This window comes from Elgaria multicarinata, chromosome 7 (genome assembly GCF_023053635.1).
Source record: "Elgaria multicarinata webbii isolate HBS135686 ecotype San Diego chromosome 7, rElgMul1.1.pri, whole genome shotgun sequence".
NCBI lineage: Eukaryota > Metazoa > Chordata > Lepidosauria > Squamata > Anguidae > Elgaria > Elgaria multicarinata.
In genome coordinates, this window is record NC_086177.1 from 57,397,324 (window position 1) to 57,422,594 (window position 25,271).

Below are 25,271 nucleotides of genomic sequence, written 5' to 3' on the forward strand. Positions count from 1 at the left end.
TTATTAGTCAACCAACTATAGTACAAAAATTAAAACAGAAAGCCAGGATTAGTGTGTGAGTACAGCTTAATTTGCCACCGTATCCAACATTTAAAAATTCAAGATATCCTCTGTGTACTAAAACACTCCTAAACACACTTACTAGAGAGTACGTCCCATTGGAATTAGTGGAACTGACTTCTAATTAAACTGCATAGGATTGCTCTGTTATTTGTCTTTTGAAATTGCATCTAACAAGCTCAAGTTTTATGTGTGCCTTCTAGTGCATTGATTTTTGCATTCTCCCTCCCCAAAATTTGGGTCTGCAGTGGTGTCAGTACAATGGAGCCTGTGCTGACACAGTGGCCATATTTAGATGATCATAGCTTAATAAATTGTGTTATGATTGAGCATTTTGCCTAAGCACATAGCCCTTCCGTTTCTTCCTTTATGGTGTGAGTAAACAAACCGTGAAACTATAGTTACCAGTTTTGGAACAAATCAGGATATTAAACCCTGCTTTGAAACTGTGGTTAATTAGAGGCTTCCTAGTTTAAACACAGCTTTCTGTGTGCACAGAAAAAAAGGTTCATTCATATATCGGCTCATAAGATCTAGGGTAAAGTCTCACTACAAACACAAATGGCCTCATGCTGTAGTGGTCCAGGAGCTGCTGTTACTGCATATCTGTTAGTGCTTTCTCTTGAGCACTACCTAGCAATAGCTGTGGTTAAACAAATAGCCCAGAAGCATGCTTTAATATTTATAATTGCTTCAGTTACCATTTACAGAGCAACCTCATGTATGATTACTTGGAATTTAAGGCCCACTATGTTCAATAAACTTGCCTTTCTTGTAAATATATTTAGGATTGACAGCCTTAATGTCCAGCACATATGCCCATAAGCTCATCTCTAGAGTGCTCTGAGTTATTGAGAACTTTAAAAATATATTATGCTGATCTAACAGGTTGAAAATGCCTCTTCTAATTTCCATAGGTTAAGAGCAGGATTATGTGATCGTTGTGCAGTAACTGAAGAGCATATGAAAAAGAAGCAGCAGGAATTTGAAAATATCCGACAACAAAACCTTAAGCTAATCACTGAACTTAGTAAGTTTTATCCTCTTCAAGTCATTTCATCATTCTTGTGACATGTTTGCATATGTGTTATTATTATACTCTGTCAGGTCATTGCTGGATCATTAATATCTCAAGCAAGATTTTCAGTCCTATAGCCATTTACCTGGGATTAAGCCTGATTGAACTGAAAGGGTCTTACTTCTGCATAGACATGTATAGGATTGTGCTGTTGACCTCTTAGGCGTTGGACTAACTAGTGAAACGTTACTTGCTTTCAAAATTGTTAATGTAATTAAGCAGAAATTGTTCACCCAGGCTTTTGATTGATTGAATCTGTATTGCTGCATCTTGTAGTCGCTTTGACTGTCCCAGTATTGGGGGAAAAGGTGGGATATAAATTATTATTATTATTATCTGTATTTCTGTTCTTCCCTGCTTTACTCTCTTATCAGTTGATGCTGCATGATCTTACTGTGCTTTATTGGTTTCTACTCTACTTTGGGATCATTTTATAATGAAAAGTGGACAATAAATTATATAAATAAATAAAAAACTATGTGGAAAGCTTTCTATTTGTTTGAAATGCCAAGGACTGCGACTTGGGTAAAGTTGAACTATACTCCAAGAATATGTTTTGTTCACACACAGAAGCTGAATGCAGACACCACACCAAGCCATGGTTTGTAAAGCTAAAACATGACTTGTTTTTACATATTGAACTTATGTCAGCTTATAAACAATGGTTTCTGAAGGGCCATCAAAGCTGGACATTAAATCATGGTTTGAAGCTGATTTACAAATCAGAATTTGTGGTCTCCCAGTGTCTCTGACATCAGCAGTCGTAATTCTCCCTATGAAGAATTGTTTTCATGTGATGAAAAAGTAAATTAGTAGGTAATTTGTTACTGAACTTCACAATTAATCAAGTTAATATAATTAAGTTACAAATTGCTTGCGAAATATCCTTTTTAGTGACTGACTAGACTTCCTTGTTTCGAATGAAAATTAATGTATTGGAGCGCAAGTTCATGCAAGTTTATGGTAGTTGTCTAATGGGCTTGTTAAAGAGCTGATGAAGAAATAAAACACAACTGGAAATTGCCATGTATTTTTGTTTTATTACATATTTCAGTGAATGAAAGAAACAACTTACAGGATGAAAATAAAAAGGTTTCTGAACAGCTTCAGAAGATGCAGCAGAAGATAGAGTAAGTGTAGGCTTTTCCTGATTCATACGTATGCAAATAGATGTAGCTAAAGTTTTGTTCTGGAAGTGATCAATGATTGTGATGACGATGATGGTAACGAAGCCTCTGTAAATCTGTAGCTCATAGGGGCTACAGTGCAGCATGAGAGAGACGCCCACACACACCCATTTCCTGAGAGAAGAGAGACTGCTAAGCATTGGAGCCAGAAGAAACTCCAATGCTTAGCAGATCCCAGCACTTTACCAAGCCCCCTCCCCCCCCCAAAAAAACCCCCTCTCCTACTCTCTCCCAGTCAGAGGAAGGGTTTCTCAGGTTGTATTGCTCAGTTCTGGAGACGAAAGAAACTGCAAGAGAGAGACTCGGGGCTTCTGTTGATATCAAAGTCCAAGCCAGTTTTAGAGACCTTCCTATCCCTTTCCCATGTTCTCTGACACTGTAGATGACTGGGAGGAATGGACACAGCAGAAGGAGTAGTCAGTGGCAACCACAAATTATGCTTGGCCAGACAAAACTTGGGGGGACCTTTATAATGACTCAATAAAGTTGGGAAATGGCCCTATTGTAATTTACAGCTATTTCTTTTCAATCCTATTGACTTTGTAATCTTTTGTTTATCATTTACTTCTCCACTGCCAATTATCTTAGCCACTTGCTCCCAACCTGCCATCCATTGTTGCTTCTATCCCACCGTTCTTTTTATCAACCCCTTGTGCCAAGTTTACTTAATCTCTCTGTGTTCCTCCCAGTCCTTCCAAAATGGCTCTTACTCTCAATCCTCCCTTCCCCCCACCCCCCAGCGTCAATGCTATTTCTGTCCTGATTCTTCCCAGCTATTTCTGTCCTGATTCTTCCCATCTGCATATCCACATATTGATGACACCTCAACCCACACCTCCGGATAACCTCTCCCAGTGGTTTCATGTAGATGTAGAACAGCATAGGGGATAAAACAGAGCCTTGTGGAACCCCATGGCCCAGATGCTATGGCACAGAGCAATAATCCCCCAGCACCACCTTCTGGAATCGGCCATCCAAGTAAGAGCAGGACCACTGCCACACAGTGCCTCCAACTCCCAGCCCAAGCAACCTATCCAGAAGGATACCATGGTCAGTGGTATCGAAAGCCACTAAGAGGTCCAAGAGAATCAACGGGGTCGCACTCCTCCTGTCCCTATCCCAGCAGAGGCCATCCCACGGGGCAACCAAGGCAGTTTCCATTCCAAAACCAGGCCTGAAGCTAGATTGAAATGGATCTAGATAATCCATTTCATTCAAGAGTGCCTGGAGTTGCAATATTAAGGTTTCATATTAGTTTTGTTTGTTATTTTAGGGAGCAGGAGCAATATATGGAAGGAGTTATTCCAGATTCACCAGTTCAGTCACTTTCACTTTCTATGGTTAATCGAATGCGCCGAAAACGAGATAATAGGCATGTCCGGTACACAGAACAAAAGTACACAGATTTGGAACAGACGGGAAGAAATCATGGTATGTTATTTTAAAATCTCTCTTTTCTCCTAAAACTGTTGAGAAAAATACAGTTTCAAGCATGATAAGAGTAATCACTAATTTATTAGTACTCGTTTTAACTTGTTAAACCAGTTTTTCTTTTAGACCTCATTGTCAGCACTAGAAAATATACAACTTCAAATGCTTATATTTTATATGCATTTCAAATAACCAGTGGCCAAGTAGTAGTTCCATTTGGTTAGCAATCTGTACCATTTATATTATACAAAAACATACATTCCAAAATTCTTCCTTCTTTTGGAAACTGATTCTGAATTTTTGTAGCTCTGCTTCTTTGTCTGAACTGTCACATACCACCACCTAATGGAGAACAGAAGGATTTCAATCCTGCCATGTCCATGCCCATTTTACAAAAACAAGTTAGTAAAAGAACAATATTGATCATAAATTGTTTTTTAAAATATCTTTTAGTTATTTATTTTACTGTGTATATAGTGACAGTACAGGTGCTTATTAAGTTATTTTAATATCAATCTAAGGTATAGAATATTGCCTTTACTGTTTTCATAATATAAACGCTTTTTGAAATAAAGCTATCCTGTCTATAGGCATGCACACACACATGCTGTACTAGGGCTGAATTCAAAGTGCTGGTTTTAACCTACAAAGCCCCACATGCCTCAGAACCCCAGTACTCAAAAGACTGTTTCTCCCCATATGATCCTGCCCAGTCCCTGAGAAGCTTGTGGGGTATTAGTTCAGGTGGGGGCTTTTCCTGTGATAATCCCGTGTTTATGAAACTTTCCCCCCAAGAAAGCTCAGCTAGTGTCGACGCTGTCATCTTTTCAGTGCCAGGTGAAGGTATATTTATTTTCCCACGCATTTGGACATTAGTTTTTTGGTGATTATTTTAGGCTAGAATGGGGAGAGATTTTATGTATTGTGGATTGACTTTTCATATGGTATTTTTAGATTATGTTTTATTGTGATTATTTTTATTTGCAACAAGAGTAGTGGATTGTTTAAAGCCACCTGGTAAGTTGGCTGAGTTGAGATTTGAACTTGACTTCTTTGCTCATACTCTGCCACTACAGTACATCAGTTTTCATATGCACAAGGAATACCCAAACTCTATCAAAGCACTCAGGAATCATGGTACACTCAAGTCAATTCTTTAAGATCAGAACATCAGATATTTAAAAAGTACAAATCAAGATTTTCACTTCTATCTAAACATTATACAGAGATGCTGCGTCTGATTCTGACCTTTCTTTTTCTTTTTCTAGAGCTTGGGAAGATCCCATTATCATCCACTCAAAGGCATGTCCATTCTGGAGAAGAAATATTGGTGGCAGAGACCTGTGATCCCCAGTTGTCCCCTGTGTCACAGTTTCCCCCAGTATCAAATAAATATAGTGAGTGTTGGCATTATATATTTAATAACAGTGAAAAGGAGTACAGTAAATTGTGCTTAGAAATCACAAGTACAGTAAATTGTGCTTAGAAATCTCTCTATGGTAAGATTTTCCAAGGGTTTTTTTTTTTTTTTGGCCAAAGAAAATGCAATAGCCCAGTGCTCCTGGGTGACGGGAGGGGCATTGAAGCAATTACATTTACACCTTCATATAGGTTAACTGTTCTTAGGTTTCCATCTTGCTAGACAAAGGGGGAAAGCATCAATTTGCCACCAAATTTCAGTAGCAAATCACTGCTTTTCCCCTTTGCCTAGTAAATGCTAATGACATTTGCACAAGCATTGGTTTATGCCAGCACAACATCATTAGCGCTAGGAATGGGGTCCCTGGGTTGTTAATGAAAGTGGATGCGAAGTGGACATGGCAAGCTCATGGGAGTCAGTGTGCTTGCTATGGTGCAGACTGGCCAATTCATGGGTTACCTATGAATTTGCATTATGTGTAAACTAGATCAAAAAGTAGAAGGAATGAAAGTTGGCTCCCAGCTAGAGCCAGTGAGACCTCAGATGGGAGAGAAAGAAAAACTATCACATGTAAAAAGCACTCTATACTGACCATTATTAGATGACCAGAACCTTTATACAGGTTATTGTCAGTAAGAAGGGACACAGATATGACCCACACTTGGCTGCTAAATACTAGTGTTAATGCCTGATGCTAGGGATGATGAATACAGAGGCTTGGAGGAAAGTGCTCCCTTGCTTTAAAAAGGATCCCTTTTTTAAAAAAAACTATTTAATGCCTGCCTGTGTAATGCCAAGCTCCCTTCATGAATATAGCAAGCTGCCCATTTATCAAGGTGTGTTATGGATTTTTATGGGAAGCCATTTGTCCAAAACTATCAGAAGGGGTTGGATAAGATCCAAGAACATCAAGCTAATTATGATTATCCAGTTTGTTTGCTGATCTGAGCATTTGAGGAATGGGTTATAAAATTAAATATACACTTTCAGTTTTAAAAGTTTTTAAACATAATTTTTGCTTTTTATATTTTGTAGCATGTACATTATAGATGTGCTTTATTATCAGTTATAATGGTATAATTATTAGAACTGGAATATGAGATGAATCTGAATTCTGGGTCTATTTCTAGGCCAAATTCAAGGTGCTGGTTTTGACCTTTAAGTCTTGGGACCAGAGTGGGACTGCCTGTTCCACATGTACCTACCCAGACCTTGACATCTTCTTTCTCCAACTGTCCCTACCAACAGTGTGATGGAGTGGTGGCACCCTGGCTGTAGAATGCTTTCTCCAGAGTGTTATTTGGATGCCATGTGAAGATCTTTTTTATTTTCCCAGAGCTTTAATCTGTTTTAGCTTTAAGCAGGGATTTATGAGAATTCCATTTTAGGGATGAAATTGCGACAGATTTTACCAGTTCAGCCATGGCAAATTCCATTCCATTTTCCTTGCTGGCATCGACTTGATATGTAGTGAGCCACTCCAATACACACATTTTGGATTTTTTTTTTAACTGCTGGCAATATACGCAAATGAGATTTTCCCCCCCTCTTTTTTTATTTTCAGGTCTTTACATTTGTGCAAATGGGGGACATTTTTTATTATTATTAGGAGTCTTGCACAAGTGTGCACTTCTGCACATTCATCTGTCCGCTATGTAGCTCTGCAGACACATATTCCCACAGTAAATATCCTTGTCAGTTATATCCTCTCCACACACTACTTCATTTATGACAGTAGAGCCATATTCCGTACTTATAGAATCATTGAATAGTAGAGTTGGAAGGGACCCTTAAGGCCATAGAGTCCAACCCCCTGCTCATTGCAGGAATCTTGTCCAAGAACTTTTCAATTCCACCCTCCACTTTGGTAGCACTCCCCACACTTCTCTCAGGAACCTCAAAGTGGAGGATGAAATTTGTAAGTTCCTTGACAAGTAGGGAATATGGCTCTGCTGGGCTGAGGGATCCTTTGTGGAAGGGATGAAACTGGCAAGGATATTGACAAGAGAGGTATCTGTGGGTCTATATGGTGGACTTGTGGAGGTGTGCACTTGCACAAGTCTCCCGATAAAAAAAGAATTAAAAATATGAACACATTTGTGCAAATGTACAGACCTGAAAAAAGAAGAGAAATCCCATTTGCACAGATCACAGGATCTGAAAAATAATTATTAAAAATGTGTATTTAATGTGTATAAAAACTAAATGAACATTTCCAGGATTTGGGCGAAATGCACTACAGTTTGCCTCTGCTTATTGGAATGGAAACAGTGCAAGATCCTGTCAGGCTTACAGAACAGAATTCTCGGCCTCACAAATCCCTAGTTTTAAGCTATTACTACTAGTTTTGATACCAATATTTTTATGCTATTTAATGCTTTTATTATTCATTTCTGGTCTTTAATGTATTTTAAATTGTTTTATTACTTGTAAGCCTTCCTGAAAGTATTTTATAGGTGGCCTATTAATACGATGATGATGATGATGATGATGATGATGATGATGATAAATGAAGGACATTATTTGGTCTGATGTGTTCAGTGGAAGAGTACATGATGGATATATCTACAATAACCTTCCCCTTTATTCAAAAATGTTTTCTTGAAAATAGTCTCAGAGATGAAATTATTCTTCTATTATTTCATGGTTGTCAATCTATGGATGTTTCTTTACATCTAACTCAATCTATAAAGTTTATTAGCAAGAGTAAAATAGGTGTTACCATGCAAAGTGTGACTTACTGATTTCTTTTTCCATTGGTGCAGATGAAAAAGTGACAGGAGAGTGTCCTGACACAGTATCACCTTTTAACTTGGCTACAGTTGTTGCAGAAACCCTTGGGCTTGATGAGGCTGTGAGTACTGTTTTCATGATCTATCACAAAGTCTAGTTGGAAGATTAATTCTCAAAGAGAAAAGTAAACTTTCATTTTGCTTATTTTACTTAATATTTCAGGGGGCGAAATACCACCAACTGTTAAGGGCAGTACCTAAAGAAATCAGCTGTGTTTTCTACACAATATAATCATAGCTTATTTTGTGTTCTTGTCTCAAAAATTAAATGAGATTGCATATGCTGAACATTACAAATACTTGCCTACTAAACATGTCTTAAGAAAATGAATCAAGAAGGATTGGGGGACATGTTTCATTAGAAAACAAATTTCTAGAAGCTGGTGTAAAACTGGTTGTGTTTAGATGTCACACTAAACTATTGTTTAGCTTCTGTGTGAACTTGGGCAATATCTTTTCATTTTCTCACACACATTTCTTTGTTAATGAAATATAATTTTCTATTCATGCAGTGATTTTATTTAAATACAACCTATTATGGGTTCAGAATGAAGGTTTGTTTATGAAGCACATGCTCACAGTCCTGGGTTGGATGATCAACAAGGGAAACAACGCTGCATAGGTTGTTTCCTCCCGCTCATGTTGGTCATGTGACCAGGATTACTCTAATTACCCATGTTGCAAGTTGCCATGTTGTCCAAACCTGGTGTGCACTGCAAGGGTAGTAACTTTTCACCCACCCTACAACCCATGGCTTGCAGTAAGGGTTGTAGGGTGGGTGAAAATTCATTACGCTCCCATCATACGCCAGGTTCAGATGTCACAGCAACTCACAACAGGTAATTCGGATAATCACGGTCGCGTAAGCAGCATTTGCAGCACTGTATTGTTTCCCGTGCTGATGTGTCCGAACAACCCAATAGTCTCTCTAAGTACAAACAACCGCACCAATCCAGCTAAAGCAGTAGTGGGGAACTTCTTTCGTCCTGAGAGCTACATTCTATTTCAGAGAAGCTCTTGGGGGCTGCATTACAGTGGTGGGTGGGCTGAGAGGCAGACATGTTTGGGTCTACAGTACCAACATATTTTAGCTTAAAGCTCTTACTACTAGTAACTAAGCCTTAAGAGAAACATGCCAATGCTTTAGAATTGGGTGGGGTGGGACAGAATGGCACAAAAGCCAGGAAAACGCCAAATGATCCATGGTCAGCGGGTAGAGACAGTGGAAGGGGTCAGGGATATCTGGGGAACCCAGATTGGCCCCAAGCCTGAGGATCTACACCACGGAGCAAAAGACTATTTCCATTGGTTGTGTGTATTTTGACCTCATTAAAAATATTGTGCCATAGCAGGAGTCACAAAACATTTGAATTTCTTGTGAAATTATATTGTTGTTCCATAGGTGCCTCAGAAAAAAACAGAGGGAGTTTCCAGAAAACAGCTGATTCCTGGGTGTCCTAAAAGTAATGGTGACAACATGGGGTAAGTTTTAGGATTTAAACTAAGCACTGTGTGAAGAAGTGCTTCCTTTTTTTTTGTCCTGAATCTCCCATGAATCAGCTTTATGGGATGATCCTGGGTTCTAGTATTATGAGAGAGGGAGAAAAATGTCTCCCCATCTGCATTCTCCACACCATGTATAATTTTATACACCACTGTCAGGTCTCCCCTTAGCCTCCTTTTTTCCATGCTAAGCAATCCCAGCTGTTGTAACCTTCCCTCATAGGGGAGATGCTCCTTAATAATTTTCTTCACTTTTTCCAGCTATAATATCTTTTTTTAGGTGTGGTGACCAGAACTGTACACAGTATTATAAGTGTGATCACACCATAGATTTGTATAAAGGCAGTATGATCCTATCTGGCAGTTCTATTCTCAATTCCTTTCCTTATAATGCCTAACAGGGAGTTTGCCTTCTTTACAGCTGCCGCGCACTGGGTTCCACCCAGGGGAAAACGCGCTGCATTCAGATAGCCCATGGTTCAACAAAAACCCACACTGGGTGGGTTAACGTGTTGTATGAACCCAGCCTTATTGTTCACTATTCTGTTGATTTTATTCTGTTTCTTTTATGCTGTGTTTTCTATTTTTTAGTCTGTATTTCATTTTTTTGTTCTGTATTTTGTATTTTATTTTTTAAAAATTAATGTCTTAATTGTTATCCACCCAGAATACTTTTGGTTATGGAGCGGCATATGAAAATTATAACTAAATAAATTTTCATTTATCTGATTGCATATGAAGATAAATGTATGGCGTAAATATATAGCATAAACTTTACAGTTTGGTAGAAACTGGTATCCTCATAAAGTAGTAAAAAAAAAACCCTCATCAATCAGGAAATAACACAGTTAAAAATGCATAAATTGTAAAAGAAAAAATATATGGTCAGGTGTTGTTGTTGTTTTTTAAAAAAAACACATTCTTTTTTGTCCAGTATTGTTCTTTTGTGAATAGAGATACTGCCACCTTAAGGGCTAATGCTGAACTTTTTTTCTATTTGTGTCTTTATTTAGCTACATGTAGGGAAATAGGACAAAAATGATTGTCAAAATTCAAATGATAAATTGTTGTGCCGTGTGTGTGTGAGTGAGAGAGAGAGAGATTGATTTACAGTTGCTAAAATAATCTCTTGTATCTCAGAAGTAAAATTAAGGGCACATATTTCATATACTATAAAAAGACAGTGTAGATATGGACCGAAGTTAAAACATGCATCCACCAAAAGCTCAGAAACCCAAAGATCTTTGAGCACTTTATCAAATAGTCATACTTTTAGATTTTACCTCTGTTGGCCACACTTTCCTTCAAAATTAAGAGTTTTCCTGGTGTGGTATATGCTCAGTTCTGCTTACATTGGAGTTTTTGAGTGTAAGTTCAGTAATTCTGAAAGTGATGATGGTTCCATGTTTAATTTGCCTTTTAAATAACACTAAATACCTTATGTTGAATGTTACCTTTCTCAGTCTCCTGGTGTTTTTTTTTTTTATAATTCCTATTAGCGGAAGAAAAGTTGTTAAATTGTAACTCTCTTCAGATTTTCAGATCCATCTGAGGACACTTCTCCACTTGTAGATTGGGATCCTAAGGTATCTTCCCCTGTTTTTGGAGCATCTGCCAATGTGAAGAACAGCTTGGGCCTGAGTACGAGTCTTTCCCCTTCCGTGTTAGCAACGGGACAGAAGTCAAATCTAAAAATCAACATCACAAGCAATTCTTCCCTTTCTAGATCTGAGAAAGTGAAATCAAAATCTGTAGATGTTTCTTTCATTGCACCATGTAACCTCGAGTCTGAAATAACCTCAGTTATCAGTCAGGCTCCAACTGGTAGGCAAGCGGTTCTGAAACAGAATTCAGATGAGCCCATAACATGTGTGACAAACACACATTTAGATAAAGATGAGACAGTCAAAAGTGGCTCCTTTCTTGCATCGCAGAAGCTATTAGGAAGCAGGTGTCATAAAAGGAAGAAATCTGATGAGAGGAGCGGGCATGTTATTAGCTGTGAAAAAGAAAATGCCTTCCCATCCCATGATAATATAACCGATAAGCCTTTAGATCTGTCTGATCGTTTTTCGGGTTTTCACTGTCAAGAAAAAAGCCACATAATTGCTGAGAGCTCCAAAACCAGGATGAGGCAGCCAACTCTCCTTGATGTTTTTCAACCACTAGTGAAAGGTTCTTCATCTAAAATCATCAATGGTAATTACTTAACAAGCAAAGATTCTCAAGAAGATCCCAGTGTACAGGAAGCAATCCTGAAATCTCTCAGCAAAGCATCTCCAGAGAGAGACCCTGAAGTACAAATAAAACAAGAAATTACTGCCTTGTGTAATCCACCTTTGCCAAATGATGCCCTAGAATCCAACCTCTCTGAAGATATGAAGGTAGGATTGTATTCAAGACTTTTATTTAGCATAAATAATCATTTGTAGTTTTAAGGAAATGCCTGTGTTTCTCTTGTTCCTTTGCCAAACTGAAAGAGTTTTTCTTATGTGAAGATCATGCAAGCAGGAGATACTTTCCTGCTGTATATTTGTGTTTTTAGGGTGTGGGGGCAGGAGATAGATACAACTGGCTAACATGAATGGTGGCCAGGGTAAAATGTATGAAGATTAATGCTGAAGTTGTTTAAATTGCAATTGTGTTTGTAGGTTGCTGCTGACCTTGAACCAACAAGTAAAAGAATAAGGTCAGGACACGTAGTTGGTGAGCCAGCATCTGTGCTTCAGCCAAATCCTTGCAGAATGACAAAAGCCACACAGCTCTACAATGAGCAAGGTATATTTTTACCAATGGTATTATTAAAAGTGTAGGAATGTCAGGGTGTTTGCTGACTTTCCCTTTTGTTGGTATTACCATAATATTACTTTTACAAGTTCTCTTTTATTTTTAAGATAAAACATCACTGGAAAGCGTGCAGTGGAGTATAGATCCAGGAGCTGACCTTTCCCAATACAAAATGGATGTTACTCTGATAGACACAAAAGTAAGCACCATTGAAATTAAGCTCACAGAACAAACAAACATGTGTTAGGACTATGGCCCATAAACAGCATTTGGGGGGTGGGGTAGCATAGGATAGTTTGGATTCCTGGATCCAAGATCGGAGACAGCTCTGTGAACTTGAACCCAGGAGTTCAAGTTCCTCTTTGCCTTGCGGTCGGACCAAATCAGGAATGCATGTGGGGGATTGTTTGTTTCAAAGTGCTGTAATATCTGAAACTTCTGCCCATGAAAAAGATACTCCTACCTCCTTGTCTCTCAGGCTGTGTCTACACCTGCAGGGTCTATCCCTCCATTTTCCTGGGATAATTCTTAGGTGTAGAAAGGGCGTCTCTTAGGAAAGTTATCCTACTCACTTTTTTGAGCCTCAGTTCTCACTGAGAGTATTGGACTATAAAAGGCTTATTAAATATATATTTATATTTTAAAAACGGATGGTTTTAGTTGGTTGCCTTCCTCAAATGTAATAGTTCATTTGCTAACATGAAACTGACTTGGTATAACTGATTGTGACATTTATGAAATAGATCTTGAATGTTTGAAAGTTTATAAAGGCCTAATTTTGGAGAACCATTGGAATAACATTTTCGTAGCAGTGTTCTGCCACTAGTAATATAATGTTAAAATTAATTGCCTTTTCTCGAAGTAAAATCCGAACAGGTTTTATCATTGGTGTCAGCAGCAAGCTTTTGCCTATCTATCTTATTAAAAGTACTCTAACGCGTTAGAGTAGAGATCCTGTAAGATGTGATTGTATAGACTGCAGGTAGGCAAATTTTTCTACCCTAGAGGCTGATTTGGAAATGTATGTGGTACGTATGAATAAACATAGCAGACATGAGGCTTTGTCAGCCACATATGGTCTCAAGAAACTTTATTTCATATGATGAAATTTGATTAAAGATCTATAGAAATCATAACCTGCTTCAAAACTCACTTTAATGTATATTAGGAGAAATCAGTTGCACTCCCAAACTGCTTTTAAGCCTAATCAAGGATGGCAATATCAGCTTGCATGTTGTACAACTCATAAGTGAAGAAAACGACCAAAGAAATACATGTGAATCATCCTTGAAAGGATTAAGAATGTGATCAACAGTTGCAACATTTTTTATTATTTTTTTGGTATAGACACATTGGCAAGTTAAAAAATTACACATTTAGTTGCAATCTCTTAAAAATCTGGTTACCATAATTATTTTGTAACTATGTTGCCTAAAAGGAAGGTACCCAAACAAGAATTGGAGCAGAAACCATGGACATGGACTATACATATGTCAGTGATAGTATTTTATTAAGAATGAAAAAGCAAGAAGACAAAAAAGCAAGCAGTCCAAGTAAGTTTTTTTTTTAAAAAAATTGATTATTTGAATAATATAAATGAATATTAATAGGCAGGCACAACTCCTATGGCCTATTTAAATGCACTGGTGATGGGAATGGATGAGAAGCCCACCAGAGCAGCCCATCAGCTCACTAAAAAGATAAAAGGAATGCGGGGACCCTAGCCATGCACAGACAACTTAGAAAATGTTGAATGACAGCACAGTGAGTTCAGTACGATTCCCTTACTCCGAAAGAAGGCGTCTTCCACCAAATCATGGAATCGGTGCCAGAGTGGGTAGGAAGAAATTTCGAGCCCCGAGAGCGTGAGGGAGGTTTAATTATTTTTTTATTTTTAAAAATTTATATTTCCCCACCCACCCCTCTATCCACAGGATCCCAAGGCACAACATCAGGTAGTGCTTATGGGATTGGCCTGAAAATAGGCATTGTACTTGGCCCAGCTTTATAGCCTTTGCTGGGGTTGCACTCTCCCAGAGTACTTAAAATAGAGTCCTTATTCTCCCCAGACCTGCCATTGTTGTTAGACCGCCAAATGAAAGCTGTGGTCAAGAGTGAGGTTTTTCAGTTTTGGCGAAGTTGCTAGTTTTGCTCTTTTCTGGAGGTGAAGGTTCTGACTAGTAACTTCTTAACTGGGTCACCGTAATACACTGTATGTGGGGCCGTGCCTGGAAATAGTTTAAAAACTAACTAGTCTGAAAACTGATAGCTTAACTACTTTCTAGAGCTAGTTGTTAGACTGATATAAACCAAATTTTTTATGATCTTGACAGGTTGCCAGTTTGTTTTGGGGCAGAATATATTGCAGTAACAACTCTATTGGCATTGCACTAGAGGTCACTTACACTTGCACCACGTAATTTGTGTTAACACATGTCAAATTGGATTTTGCCACTAGGAAATGAGATTTTCTGGGGAGTTAATTACTTAAGTACCACTACTTAAATAATAATTAAGCAGTGTAAGGCTGGGCCAATTATCCCCTTTCATTGGAACATTAGTCTCCTGTGAAAGTGTGTATGTAGATACATGGGGACTTGTTGTGTGTGTGGGGGGGGTAAATTCTAAGAATTTTCAAGGGGGTGTTATGTTTAAAGAAGATGTGACAGAAGATTCTTCCTTTCTTTTTCTTATTGTTAAAAAAAAAAGCTTTGCTGCTGCTTCGAAGGACAGCTTAGCTGGCCTCAGCAGCCTTCCTGGGACAGTATACCACAATATCCCATTGGGTCATTCTGTCCCAGGAAAGCCATCATGCTGATGAGGGGAGCCAAGCTGCTGCTTAAAGCAGCAGCAAAGATTTGGGGTGGGGCCAAAGAGAACTTCCTGGCCACATCATCTTTAAAGGTAAGACAAAGTTCTTAGGGATTCCACCCTGAAAAAATGATTGGGTGGTACCCAGTGAGGGCACAACATAAATTATGTTGTGCTCGTGTAAACTACTCTGATCCAACAGCAATAGTGTTAGTGTTGTGTTAGACTAGTTTATGCTTATACAACATAATTTACTTTAGAGGTTGCACCCCGTTGGATCCTGCCCGTTAATTCTCCCTCACCCCACCAAAGCTTACAAAAATTACTGGGCCCAAATATTTCTGCTCAGCACTAGTAATTTGTTTCTGTTATACTAGCCATAGATATTTTTCAGTTCTGGCACCAGTACTTTGGAATCTTCTCCCTGACATCCACTTAGTCACTTTTAAATGGTTATTGAGAACATTTCCTTTCTACAAAGATGTTATGGCTATGGAGGTAGTTTGTTTTACTTTTGAGTTTCAAAATAATATTTATTACAAGTTATAATAAGTTTATTTTTGTTCTTGGTTTTTATGTTTTTTTTACAAAATGCTTTGAAGGTCTTTGGGCTGACAAGTGGGGTAAAAGAATAAACTAAACTAGCACTTTCTAGGCATAGACCCGTGGGAGATAACTTATCCGTGTTTCCTGGGCAAGCTTCCTATTTCCCCAAGAACATCAGTTTTAGCAATTCCTGATTCTGCGTGCATATATATGACATAGTGCCCTGCCCAAAATTCTCTTTGTTCTTCCTTAAATGTACTTTGATGACACTGTATGAGAGAAAATATTTTACGAACGATAAATTAAATACAAAGAAATAAATAGTTAAAGCCTTCTCCTTAAAAATTTCAGGGAATGGACTCTATTGTTGTCATCTACCAGAAATCCTTGAGAAGCTAATTCATGATCCTGGTCCATCTTTTTTAATAAGGACAATCAAGATGACATCATAGGTTAATTGCAAAGCTAGAAATAGAACCTACTTGCTTTATTCAATTTCAACTAAAACCTCAAATGCATCATGCTTTTTAATTGACCCAGATTGTCAAGAATAATACTAGTAATCTCTGCTACTTATATTTGTAGAAGGAGAGAAAAGAGAGAGTGACACCATAGGAGAAATATTTGATCGGACATCATATGAAGAATATGAATCCTACTTAGAAGACGATAATATTCCAGAATGTAACAATAATGAGTCTTCTCAAGAAGAAGAAGAAGAAAATAAGGAGGTGTTAACAGTAAAGAAACACCTGCAGGGTATGTATTAGTTTTTAGTTTTTTAATTCATTGGGCTGGTTTGCGTGATTGAAATAAGCCTTGTCGGGCATAATTTCCATAATCATCACCTGGGCACAGCTTGTCATGTCATCCAAACCTGAAAGGCATGGGTTGTTGGAGGAGGAAACAACCCTCCAATAACCCATTAGCTGTTACAGGGTTACCAAAGGATTGTTTCCCTCTCCGATAAGGCATGCCATCTGGGTTTGGATGACATGACAAACCGTGCAAACCAGGACGTTATCTACATAGGCTGAGAGCAAATAACAGCAAATAAACATCTTTATTTTGAATGTGCATAGGAAAGTATTGTGGTTTCCCCCCCTCAAAATCCTGGTTTGATATTTAAGGAAAATATATTTATTGTTCTCGTACTGAGAAATCTATAGATGGCTGTGGCCAAGTTTCTTCAGTTAAATTTATGACAGCATCTTGCTCTCTCTAGGAGTATTTAAAATTTATGTCATGTTATATATATTTTCAGGGCACAGAGGCAAACAAGATAAAACCAAACAGAAGGCTTTTGTGGAAACACATTTTAAAAGCGATGAGAGGTACATAAAACTTGTGCTTGTAAAAATTATTCTTTTGGCATCAGGTTTCTGGAGTATAAAAGAAGTACTCACTTTTTTTCTATGTAAGTGATGACATGAGAAAATTGGTAGCCTGTAGTTTGAAAAAAAGAAGAAGTAAACATTAGAAAGATTTCTAAGGAATTTACATACAATGAAAAAATACAAAGCATGTGGATGGAATAGCTGTCAACTTCACATGAAAGAAAACATTACTGTTCAATCATTTTCTGTATAAATGTATTTATTTATAATATGTATATACCATTTTATATATTAAAACTTTGGAGTGGTTTATGCACAAAATACTATAAAAAACACTGCTAAAATGCATATATAATAAACAGTTAAAATCTACAACAAAAATTATTCAGTAATACAGACTACCATCATAATCAATTACAAACCATGGAAAGCTTGAGGAAACTTGTGTAAATGTACTTAAACCTCACCACATTTTCTACATCCCAAACGAAACATGGGAGGACGCCACTACTGAGAAGGCCTTTCTTTTATAATGTTACATGGCAACATTGCATTGGTCATGAAATGGCTTTCCAGAGAGATTGTCAATCTCAAGTCAACTGAGTATGTATAAAAGAAGGTGATCTGCTATGTATCCTGGTCCGGAATTATTTAGGGCTTTGTATGTCAGCAACAGAACTTTGAACGTGACTTGGTAGCTAATAGGCTAACAGTGCAGTTTGTTTAACACAGGTGTAATATGTATATAGCTGGGTGCCCCACTAAATGATAACGTTTTTAATTGGTCCCAGGATGTTTATTGTGGAGTGTCTTAAATTGTTTTGCATGTTAATAGTTTTAATTAATGTGTATTGTATTAACGTGAGCTACTGTGCACTGATGCTTCTCTGAGCCTCTCTGTTCATAGACAGTAGGTCTTGTTCAACAGCCAATTAAAATTAATAGGGATTCAGCAGGAGCAGCATTTAGTGGATTGCAATGTTAACAAGTTGTGTCTGTTAAAATTGCAACCCACTGTTGCAATATACTGTTGGATCAATGCGGTTAAGTCCTTTTGAAGCAAATGGACCAGTTCACATAAAACCCTGATTAGCCACAGTGTGTGCCAGCCCTTGATTGGGAGGTTGCTGTGTCATCAAAACCTGGTCATTGGGGTTTAATCGAGGCCCTCGGTTTGTTTTACTCTTGCAGTACCCCCAATGGTCAGATTTGCACAATATGAAACCACTGATCAGGGGTTGTATATTCAAATTGCACCTTGCATGCACTGTGGTTTAAATAATCCGTAATAAGCTACAGCGTATTGTGTAAGTCAGGTCAATAGGATTTCAGTGATAATTACAGTGGCCTTTTCTTCTGTTTCATTAGTTCTGTATAGCAATAAAAGTAAAAGGTGGCAAAATATTTAGAAATACAATGCTAGACTAACTGCCAGAGTGGTGGCATGATAGTGCCTTTTTTGATATGTATGTTACTAATCACAAACCAATAGCAAAACCAAATAGTTAAAACAATCGTGTATCTTGATCAAACATTAAACTTCGTTTTCTTGTGCAAAAAATATTTGCAGCATCAGTTTTGGATGCTTGAAATTTCTCTGTTTACTTTTCAGAAGGAAAACTGTTTTAGATTATCCTCATATTGAGGTTGTGCGGAAAAAAGAAGAAAGAAGGAAATTACCTGGCCACACTTGTAAGGAATGTGAAATAGTAAGTAAATTATTTCCCTTGAAGCAATGGGCTTCATCTTTTGTTCGTTTGTTTGTTTTTTGGTAGAATAATTTAGCTATGTTCTAAATTTCAAGTGCAAAGAAACAAATCTGTAGTATGAGCTAGCAAAATGTATTTCATGAGGATGTGCATTTTTAATATTAGCCTACCTGCCCATCTATGAAATGTCTTGCATATAGTCAGGCTGCATCTGAGGTACTGGTATATATTTCTGGTTACTACAGCTCGAGAAGGGTGTAAACAAATTTAATCATGTCCAGAGGAGGACTACCAAAATGGTGAGTAGTCTGGAGACCAAGTCCTATGAGAAACAATTGAGAGAGCTAGGTATGTTAAGCCTGGCAAAGAGAAGATGAAAGGAAAATATAATTGTTATCCCCAAATATCTGAAGAACTGTCATGCACAAGATGGAGCAGACAGGTTCTTTATCACTCCAGAGGACTAAAACCAATGGATGGAAATTTCAGGGAAACAGATTTTGTCTAAACATTAGGAGAAGGTTTCTAGTGGTAAGAGCCTTAGAAGCTCCCTGTGTGGTCCTTGAGTTATCTCAAATCTTTGCTTATCAATCTTCAGCTTTGACATGTCATCAATAGGAGAATACTACATGTGAATAAATTATATGCTGCTCTTCTAATTTAAGCATTTTTGCTTCCATCTTAAGTTATTGGACTACATCAAATAGCTTGATATAAATTACATCTACTTATGCTGTAAGAGGAGGTGTAATTCATCTTTTAATACAGTATGCAATTTGTTGGGGAGCATAGATAGGCTTTTATTACACAAAGATGCAATGATGATTACTGTTTTAATTTCCATTTGTAGCCACTTACCTAGTTTTTTTTAAAGATTCATTTTAATGGAAACTTAAAAATAAGGAGCTTAATACAATCATTGCTAGACTTTTCTATGTTACATACATTTAAAGTTATAGCCCAGTGTGAAACTCAATTCTCTGTTCCAAAATGTGTGAAATCCAGAAGGCTTGAATAAAAAAGGGACATAAAAGCAGCTCTATGTTTTGTGCCAAGAGTTGTGTGTGAACAATTTTAATTTCCTGTCTCAGCACAGTGCAGGGCTTCTTTTTTCCAGGAGCTTAGTTCTTGTTACATTTTGGCAAGTTACTAATCATAATAATAAGGAGATTGGAAACATTTGGGAGACCTTTTTTCTGCTGTGAAGAAATGTTAAACATTAGGACAGAATTTTTAAGCATTTATAGAAAGGAGAGTTTAGTATAAACAATCCAAGAGGAATGCTTTCACAGACGCATGTGGAATGTCAGCAGTGGCATAGCACCAAAATGATGGGATGAAAGCTAGAAGACTTCAAAATTAGGGGAAAACTAAAGTTATGCTTAGAGTCCAATCCTATGCATGTTTAGAAAAATGAAGTCCTATAACTCTCAGCATTCCTGAGCCAATATGACTAGCTAGGGAATGCTAAAAGTTGTAGGACTTTTTTCTGTTTAAACATGCATAGGATTGCAACCCTTAGGTAGGCTTGAATGTGAGTGTCTTGATTAGAACCTGTGATTTTGAGTGTAGTCTTCAACACATATAAAGACGTGCCCAGGGAATAGTCAGAACTGATGTTATATTGTCACAGCCCTACTTCAGATGTTATTTCTCAATACTGAAATTCTGCAATGTCTCTTAGTATTATGCAGATTTTCCAGAAGGGGAGAGAGAGAGAAAGGTAGCTACCTGTTCAAGACATCGATCTCGCTATGCTCCTCCTGACACCCCAGAAAATTTCTGGGAAGTTGGATTCCCTTCTACCCAAATGTGTGTTGAAAGAGGTAAGCCTATGCGGCAGGGTTTTGCTATTTTATTGTTTTACTCTGTACAGCACCATGTACATTGATGGCGCTATATAAATAAATAATAATGATAATAATAAATAAGTGGTACCGTGCAGACGCTGACTGCAGCCAGGAAATCAGAAGACGTTTACTTCTTGGGAGGAGAGCAATGACAAATCTTGATAAAATAGTTAAGAGCAGAGACACCACACTGACAACAAAGGTCCGCATAGTTAAAGCAATGGTATTCCCCGTAGTAACCTATGGCTGCGAGAGCTGGACCATAAGGAAAGCTGAGCGAAGGAAGATAGATGCTTTTGAACTGTGGTGTTGGAGGAAAATTCTGAGAGTGCCTTGGACTGCAAGAAGATCAAACCAGTCCATACTCCAGGAAATAAAGCCAGACTGCTCACTTGAGGGAATGGTACCCTGGAGAAGAGGCTGATGCTAGGGAAAGTGGAAGGCAAAAGGAAGAGGGGCCGACCAAGGGCAAGATGAATGGATGATATTCTGGAGGTGACAGACTTGACCTTGGGGGAGCTAGGGGTGGCGACGGCCTACAGAAAGCTCTGGTGTGGGCTGGTCCATGAAGTCACGAAGAGTCGGAAACGGCTGAACTAATAAACAACAACATATAAAAGTGAAAGAGTGAACTAACAGACACAGCTCTGTCTCCTTTATGTTACTTCAGTAAGTTGTGTAGCCATGAATAATTCAGGAATCTGAAATACCAACTGACAGAGCTACTACTAAGAGGGAAAGGAACCTATTGTTTTACCTTTTTCTTAAGTTATAGTACTTGAAAGTGTCTCTTGTGTTTTAAATACTTAACAAAGGCTTCCTTTAGTTAGTCTCCATGTACTGGGGAATAGAACTAATGACTTCTGATATTTTTAGGATGAGAAACTGCATACAGTTTGATTAAAAAAAAGAAAAGAAAATCCAGCTTATGAGTATCCAAGAGCAAAATATATGTTTCAAAGTTTATAGCTGTATAGTGTACATATTCAAAAGTAGATTTATTGATGGAGCTGTGTTTTCCCTTTAACACACTGTCTAGCTGCTACTGTTCATGCATGCTTAGATTCTGTGAACTAATGCTTTATCTGTATGCAGTCCAGGCACAATATGAATCCCCAGTAGATTAGTGCTACACTGCTTTCATTCTCAGGAAGCCATGCAAAAACTATAGCAATCCCATTCTCTTTTGAATACTACCATGGGATCTCCAGCTTCTTCATAAAATACCTTTTGTTTGGTTTAAAGGTTTTATGAAGGACACTACTGGCAGAGAGTGCCTAATCAAGTGTGAAGGAACAGTAGTTATTAAGAGACAGAATGTCATTAATTAAATGCATGTACTTTATATAAAAGGACAATTCCTAACTTCTGTCATTCTGAACTTCCGGTATGACTTTATAATGAGGACCAACTATTTGGACTACCCTTTCTTCATAAGAAAATGCAAACATAAGCAGCCATTTCTTACTACTGCTGCATATCTGGAGCACAGGTTACTACCTGCATTACATGCAGGAAGCATAGAGGAGGCTCATTTTGGTTCATTTTGGACCATCCATTTCTCATCCACCCACGAGCAGCATGACTAGGCCACCATTACCACAACTATACTGCCTATAAAGGTGGGTTTATGTTGTTGTCGATCAGTTTCACTGTTTTGCACAAAAGGTGCCCATATCCCAGCAAGCTATGACCAAGTTCATACGTAACCATGCATAAGTGAGTGTGAGTGACTATTTTGCCTTCAGCACTATACTTACTTCCACTTTTGGTTACAAGCTACAATCAGCCAGGTCGTAGGTTACACAGCATGACTTGTGAACCTGGAATGCTGGGTTATTTAGGGCTAAACAACCCATTGGTTAACCATGGTTTGTTGTTGAGTCAACTGCTCTATTGTTTAGCCCCTAAACTCAGTGCTCCTAGTTCACATGTCATGCGGTACAGCCTATGATCTGGCTGATCATAGGTTGTGATCACTCACTTACTCCTCCTTGTGTACTGCAAATAGTGGTGATTCACCATTACATGCAAACCAGCCAAATATAGTAACTTGGCAGGACACAGAGCTTTGATGCGCTTAGTGCAGAGAAAAGTCAGTGCCAATCTTGGCTCACTTGCATTTTGCTGGTGGAGGAGATTAATTAATGGGCCATACACTTGTTTGTAATAGTTCTGAGGGGGGAAACAGATTCCATGTTAAATATATCCCATATTCAAGTCCCAGCCCTAAGCCAAATACTTTACTTAAAGCATCCCCAACAGATGTGTGCCCTGCATTTCCCAGTATCACAAACTATTGCTAAAAAGAAACATTATTGCCTGTAAATAGAGTTTAGTTGATGGAGAACTACACTATATTTTCATTTGCTGCATAGTTTGTTTGACGTAGATAAATACCAAATAATTGCCATTGGGTGCTTTGGAAACTGACAAAGGATACAAACCAGAGCTGCTAAATAATAGGAGCTTGGACATTTATTTCAGTGGATTGTGTACTTTGTCTTTATGCCTTTTCTATGTTACTTTTGTCTCATAAAGCTAGATCAGTGTCTTAAATGTATTAACCATGCATTCTGTCCAACATGAAGATATTCACTGTTTTTCACCATCATCATTTACTATTTAATGCTTTTCTTGAGTGCAGGAAGTGCTTCACAAACATTCTCTCAGTAATCCTTAGATTAATGCTATTTGGTAGACTAGTATAATTATCTCCCTATTACAGATGCAGGGCTGAGTCAGAGTGATAAGAACTTGTGTGAAGCCAACTTATAAGCCATCCAGTCAGTCCACAGCTGAGGTACAAATTGAACTAGGGACTTCCTTGTTTAAAACTTGTTCTTGCAACCACTGTGCTACGCTAGCAAATTTTCCTAAACTTCTTGGAAAATTTGAAGAAATGTGGCATCAAAAGTGTTTCATGTTTGCACTCAGAAAGTTGCATTTAGTTATAGGAATATAAAGTGTCCCTTAATGGCTGTTAAGAAGTTTAAAATGACAAAGAAGATGGCTTCCTGCTCACTTGGTAGTGCTGGCCAGAGATAGCATAGTTCAGTACTTCCACAGGTACACACTTTCTAATCACTCCTGGCTGAAATAATAGTTGTTGTTGTTGTGGTGGTGGTTATTTCTTACCTGCCTCTCCATTCTGATCGAGGGGGGAACAACAGTAAATGTAAAACACATAAAACTGAATTAAGAACATAATATACATTGTTTAAACATTCTAAAAACATCCTAAAATTCCCCTGGATAGGCCTGCCGGAAGAGATCAGTCTTGATAGTTTTCTTGAAATTCAAGATACTTGCTTCTGATCGTGACATACTGAAGCAAAAGTTTATTTCAAGTGCAAACTTGTAAAAGAAATTAATAAATGTATATCAAGAAACTGTTCAGGTTGTATCCCATTTTATAAATTTATTATAGACAATACACAGGCTCTTTTCATTCCTGTAGGGGGAAGCTATTGAAACATTTTAACTCATTTTCAAAATAGTCCTCAAACATTTTTCACTTCTCAATAGTATATAATTATACTATATAATAACTGTATTGCTTTAACGTTTGACTTTTTGTATGAAGGCTCTTTCTGGTTTCCAAATGGAAAAAGTAAAATAGAACAGTATATTTGAAGAAGGCAGGAATTCCTTGTGGTGCAGTTTACTACTACTTTCTCATACCAAAACCATGTGGTAAAAATTTATTGGTTTTTGTTTTGTTTTGGGATTTTTTTAGGTTATATAAAAGAGGACCTCGCTCCCTGCCCACGTCCTAAAAGAAGACAACCTTATAATGTGATGTTTTCTCCAAAAGGCAAAGAACAAAAAACATAATTGAGGAATAAAATGTTAAAATATGAGAGAGAAATCCTTTGTTTCAGTTCATATTTATAATCAGTGAAAAGATAAAGGATACGGGGAAAATTGAGACTTCACTTTCCTCTTATCATTTAAAAATATGTCCCTCAAATGCAACTATTTAATGTATATATACAGTAAATATGTTATTTTTGTATATATGTTTATGTGACTTGTCCTAATTTTGCACCTTTTAGTATGGAGGGCCTGTTTCTGATCCATTGGAGTCTGCAGTTCAACTCCCTTCTGGCTGCATTCAAACTTAGTATATGTTGGTGTGAATTCTTTGCAGCTGCTCACTTCAGGTCTAGAAGATTCCCAGGAACCTTAGGTTGAACCTTAGAGGGTGCTTCCATTTTGCACTGGATAACTTAAATAATGTGTAACCATTTGCTTTTTGTAATTTTTTTTAATCGAATAAAATGCATTTTCTTAATTATGACTCTTCACATCAGTTCCTTCTAAAATCTCAATTTCAGTGAAGATACCACAAAGCCTTCCTTGACCCATAGACGCCTTAGCATTCCTAATTTAGCTTTTTTATTACATAGACATTGACCTGTTTTGCCCAACATGACACAGCCCTGGCCTATTTGTTGGCATGTTGCAATATCCTGGTGGCGCTGGTTCTGCATTCTCAACACTGGCACCAGGGGCCACAGGCTGAAGTGGCTATGGATCATCGACTGCAGGCACCTGAGCATGCTGCTGAAACTGAAAGTGAGCAGGAGAAGGAAGAAGCTTCTGTGAGGGGCCATTCAGGTAGGGCTGGTAAGGGGCTTGAGCCTGCTGTCCTGGAATAGCTGCTGCCAAGGCTGCTGCTAACATCTGTAGAACATTCGGCTGCCTTTCCATGGTAGCAGTTCGGTCTGGCATTTCCTCCTTGAAAATACGATTCA

The 25,271-nt window shown here is 37.9% G+C and overlaps 1 protein-coding gene across 1 annotated transcript in view; it reads left to right on the forward strand.

Annotated features, from left to right (window-relative positions):
- Window positions 1-24,808, forward strand: part of RBBP8 (RB binding protein 8, endonuclease) — a 36,554-nt gene extending 11,746 nt beyond the window's left edge. The window contains exons 5-19 of the mRNA XM_063130632.1: window positions 978-1,090; window positions 2,193-2,268; window positions 3,599-3,756; window positions 5,025-5,153; window positions 7,942-8,030; window positions 9,371-9,450; window positions 11,006-11,855; window positions 12,123-12,249; window positions 12,366-12,457; window positions 13,697-13,811; window positions 16,201-16,374; window positions 16,880-16,949; window positions 18,565-18,661; window positions 20,346-20,487; window positions 24,251-24,808. Coding sequence (XP_062986702.1) covers window positions 978-1,090; window positions 2,193-2,268; window positions 3,599-3,756; window positions 5,025-5,153; window positions 7,942-8,030; window positions 9,371-9,450; window positions 11,006-11,855; window positions 12,123-12,249; window positions 12,366-12,457; window positions 13,697-13,811; window positions 16,201-16,374; window positions 16,880-16,949; window positions 18,565-18,661; window positions 20,346-20,487; window positions 24,251-24,348 — 2,410 coding nt within the window. The 3' untranslated portion in view covers window positions 24,349-24,808. The remainder of the gene's footprint in view (window positions 1-977; window positions 1,091-2,192; window positions 2,269-3,598; window positions 3,757-5,024; window positions 5,154-7,941; window positions 8,031-9,370; window positions 9,451-11,005; window positions 11,856-12,122; window positions 12,250-12,365; window positions 12,458-13,696; window positions 13,812-16,200; window positions 16,375-16,879; window positions 16,950-18,564; window positions 18,662-20,345; window positions 20,488-24,250) is intronic.
- Window positions 24,809-25,271: the final 463 nt, after the last annotated feature.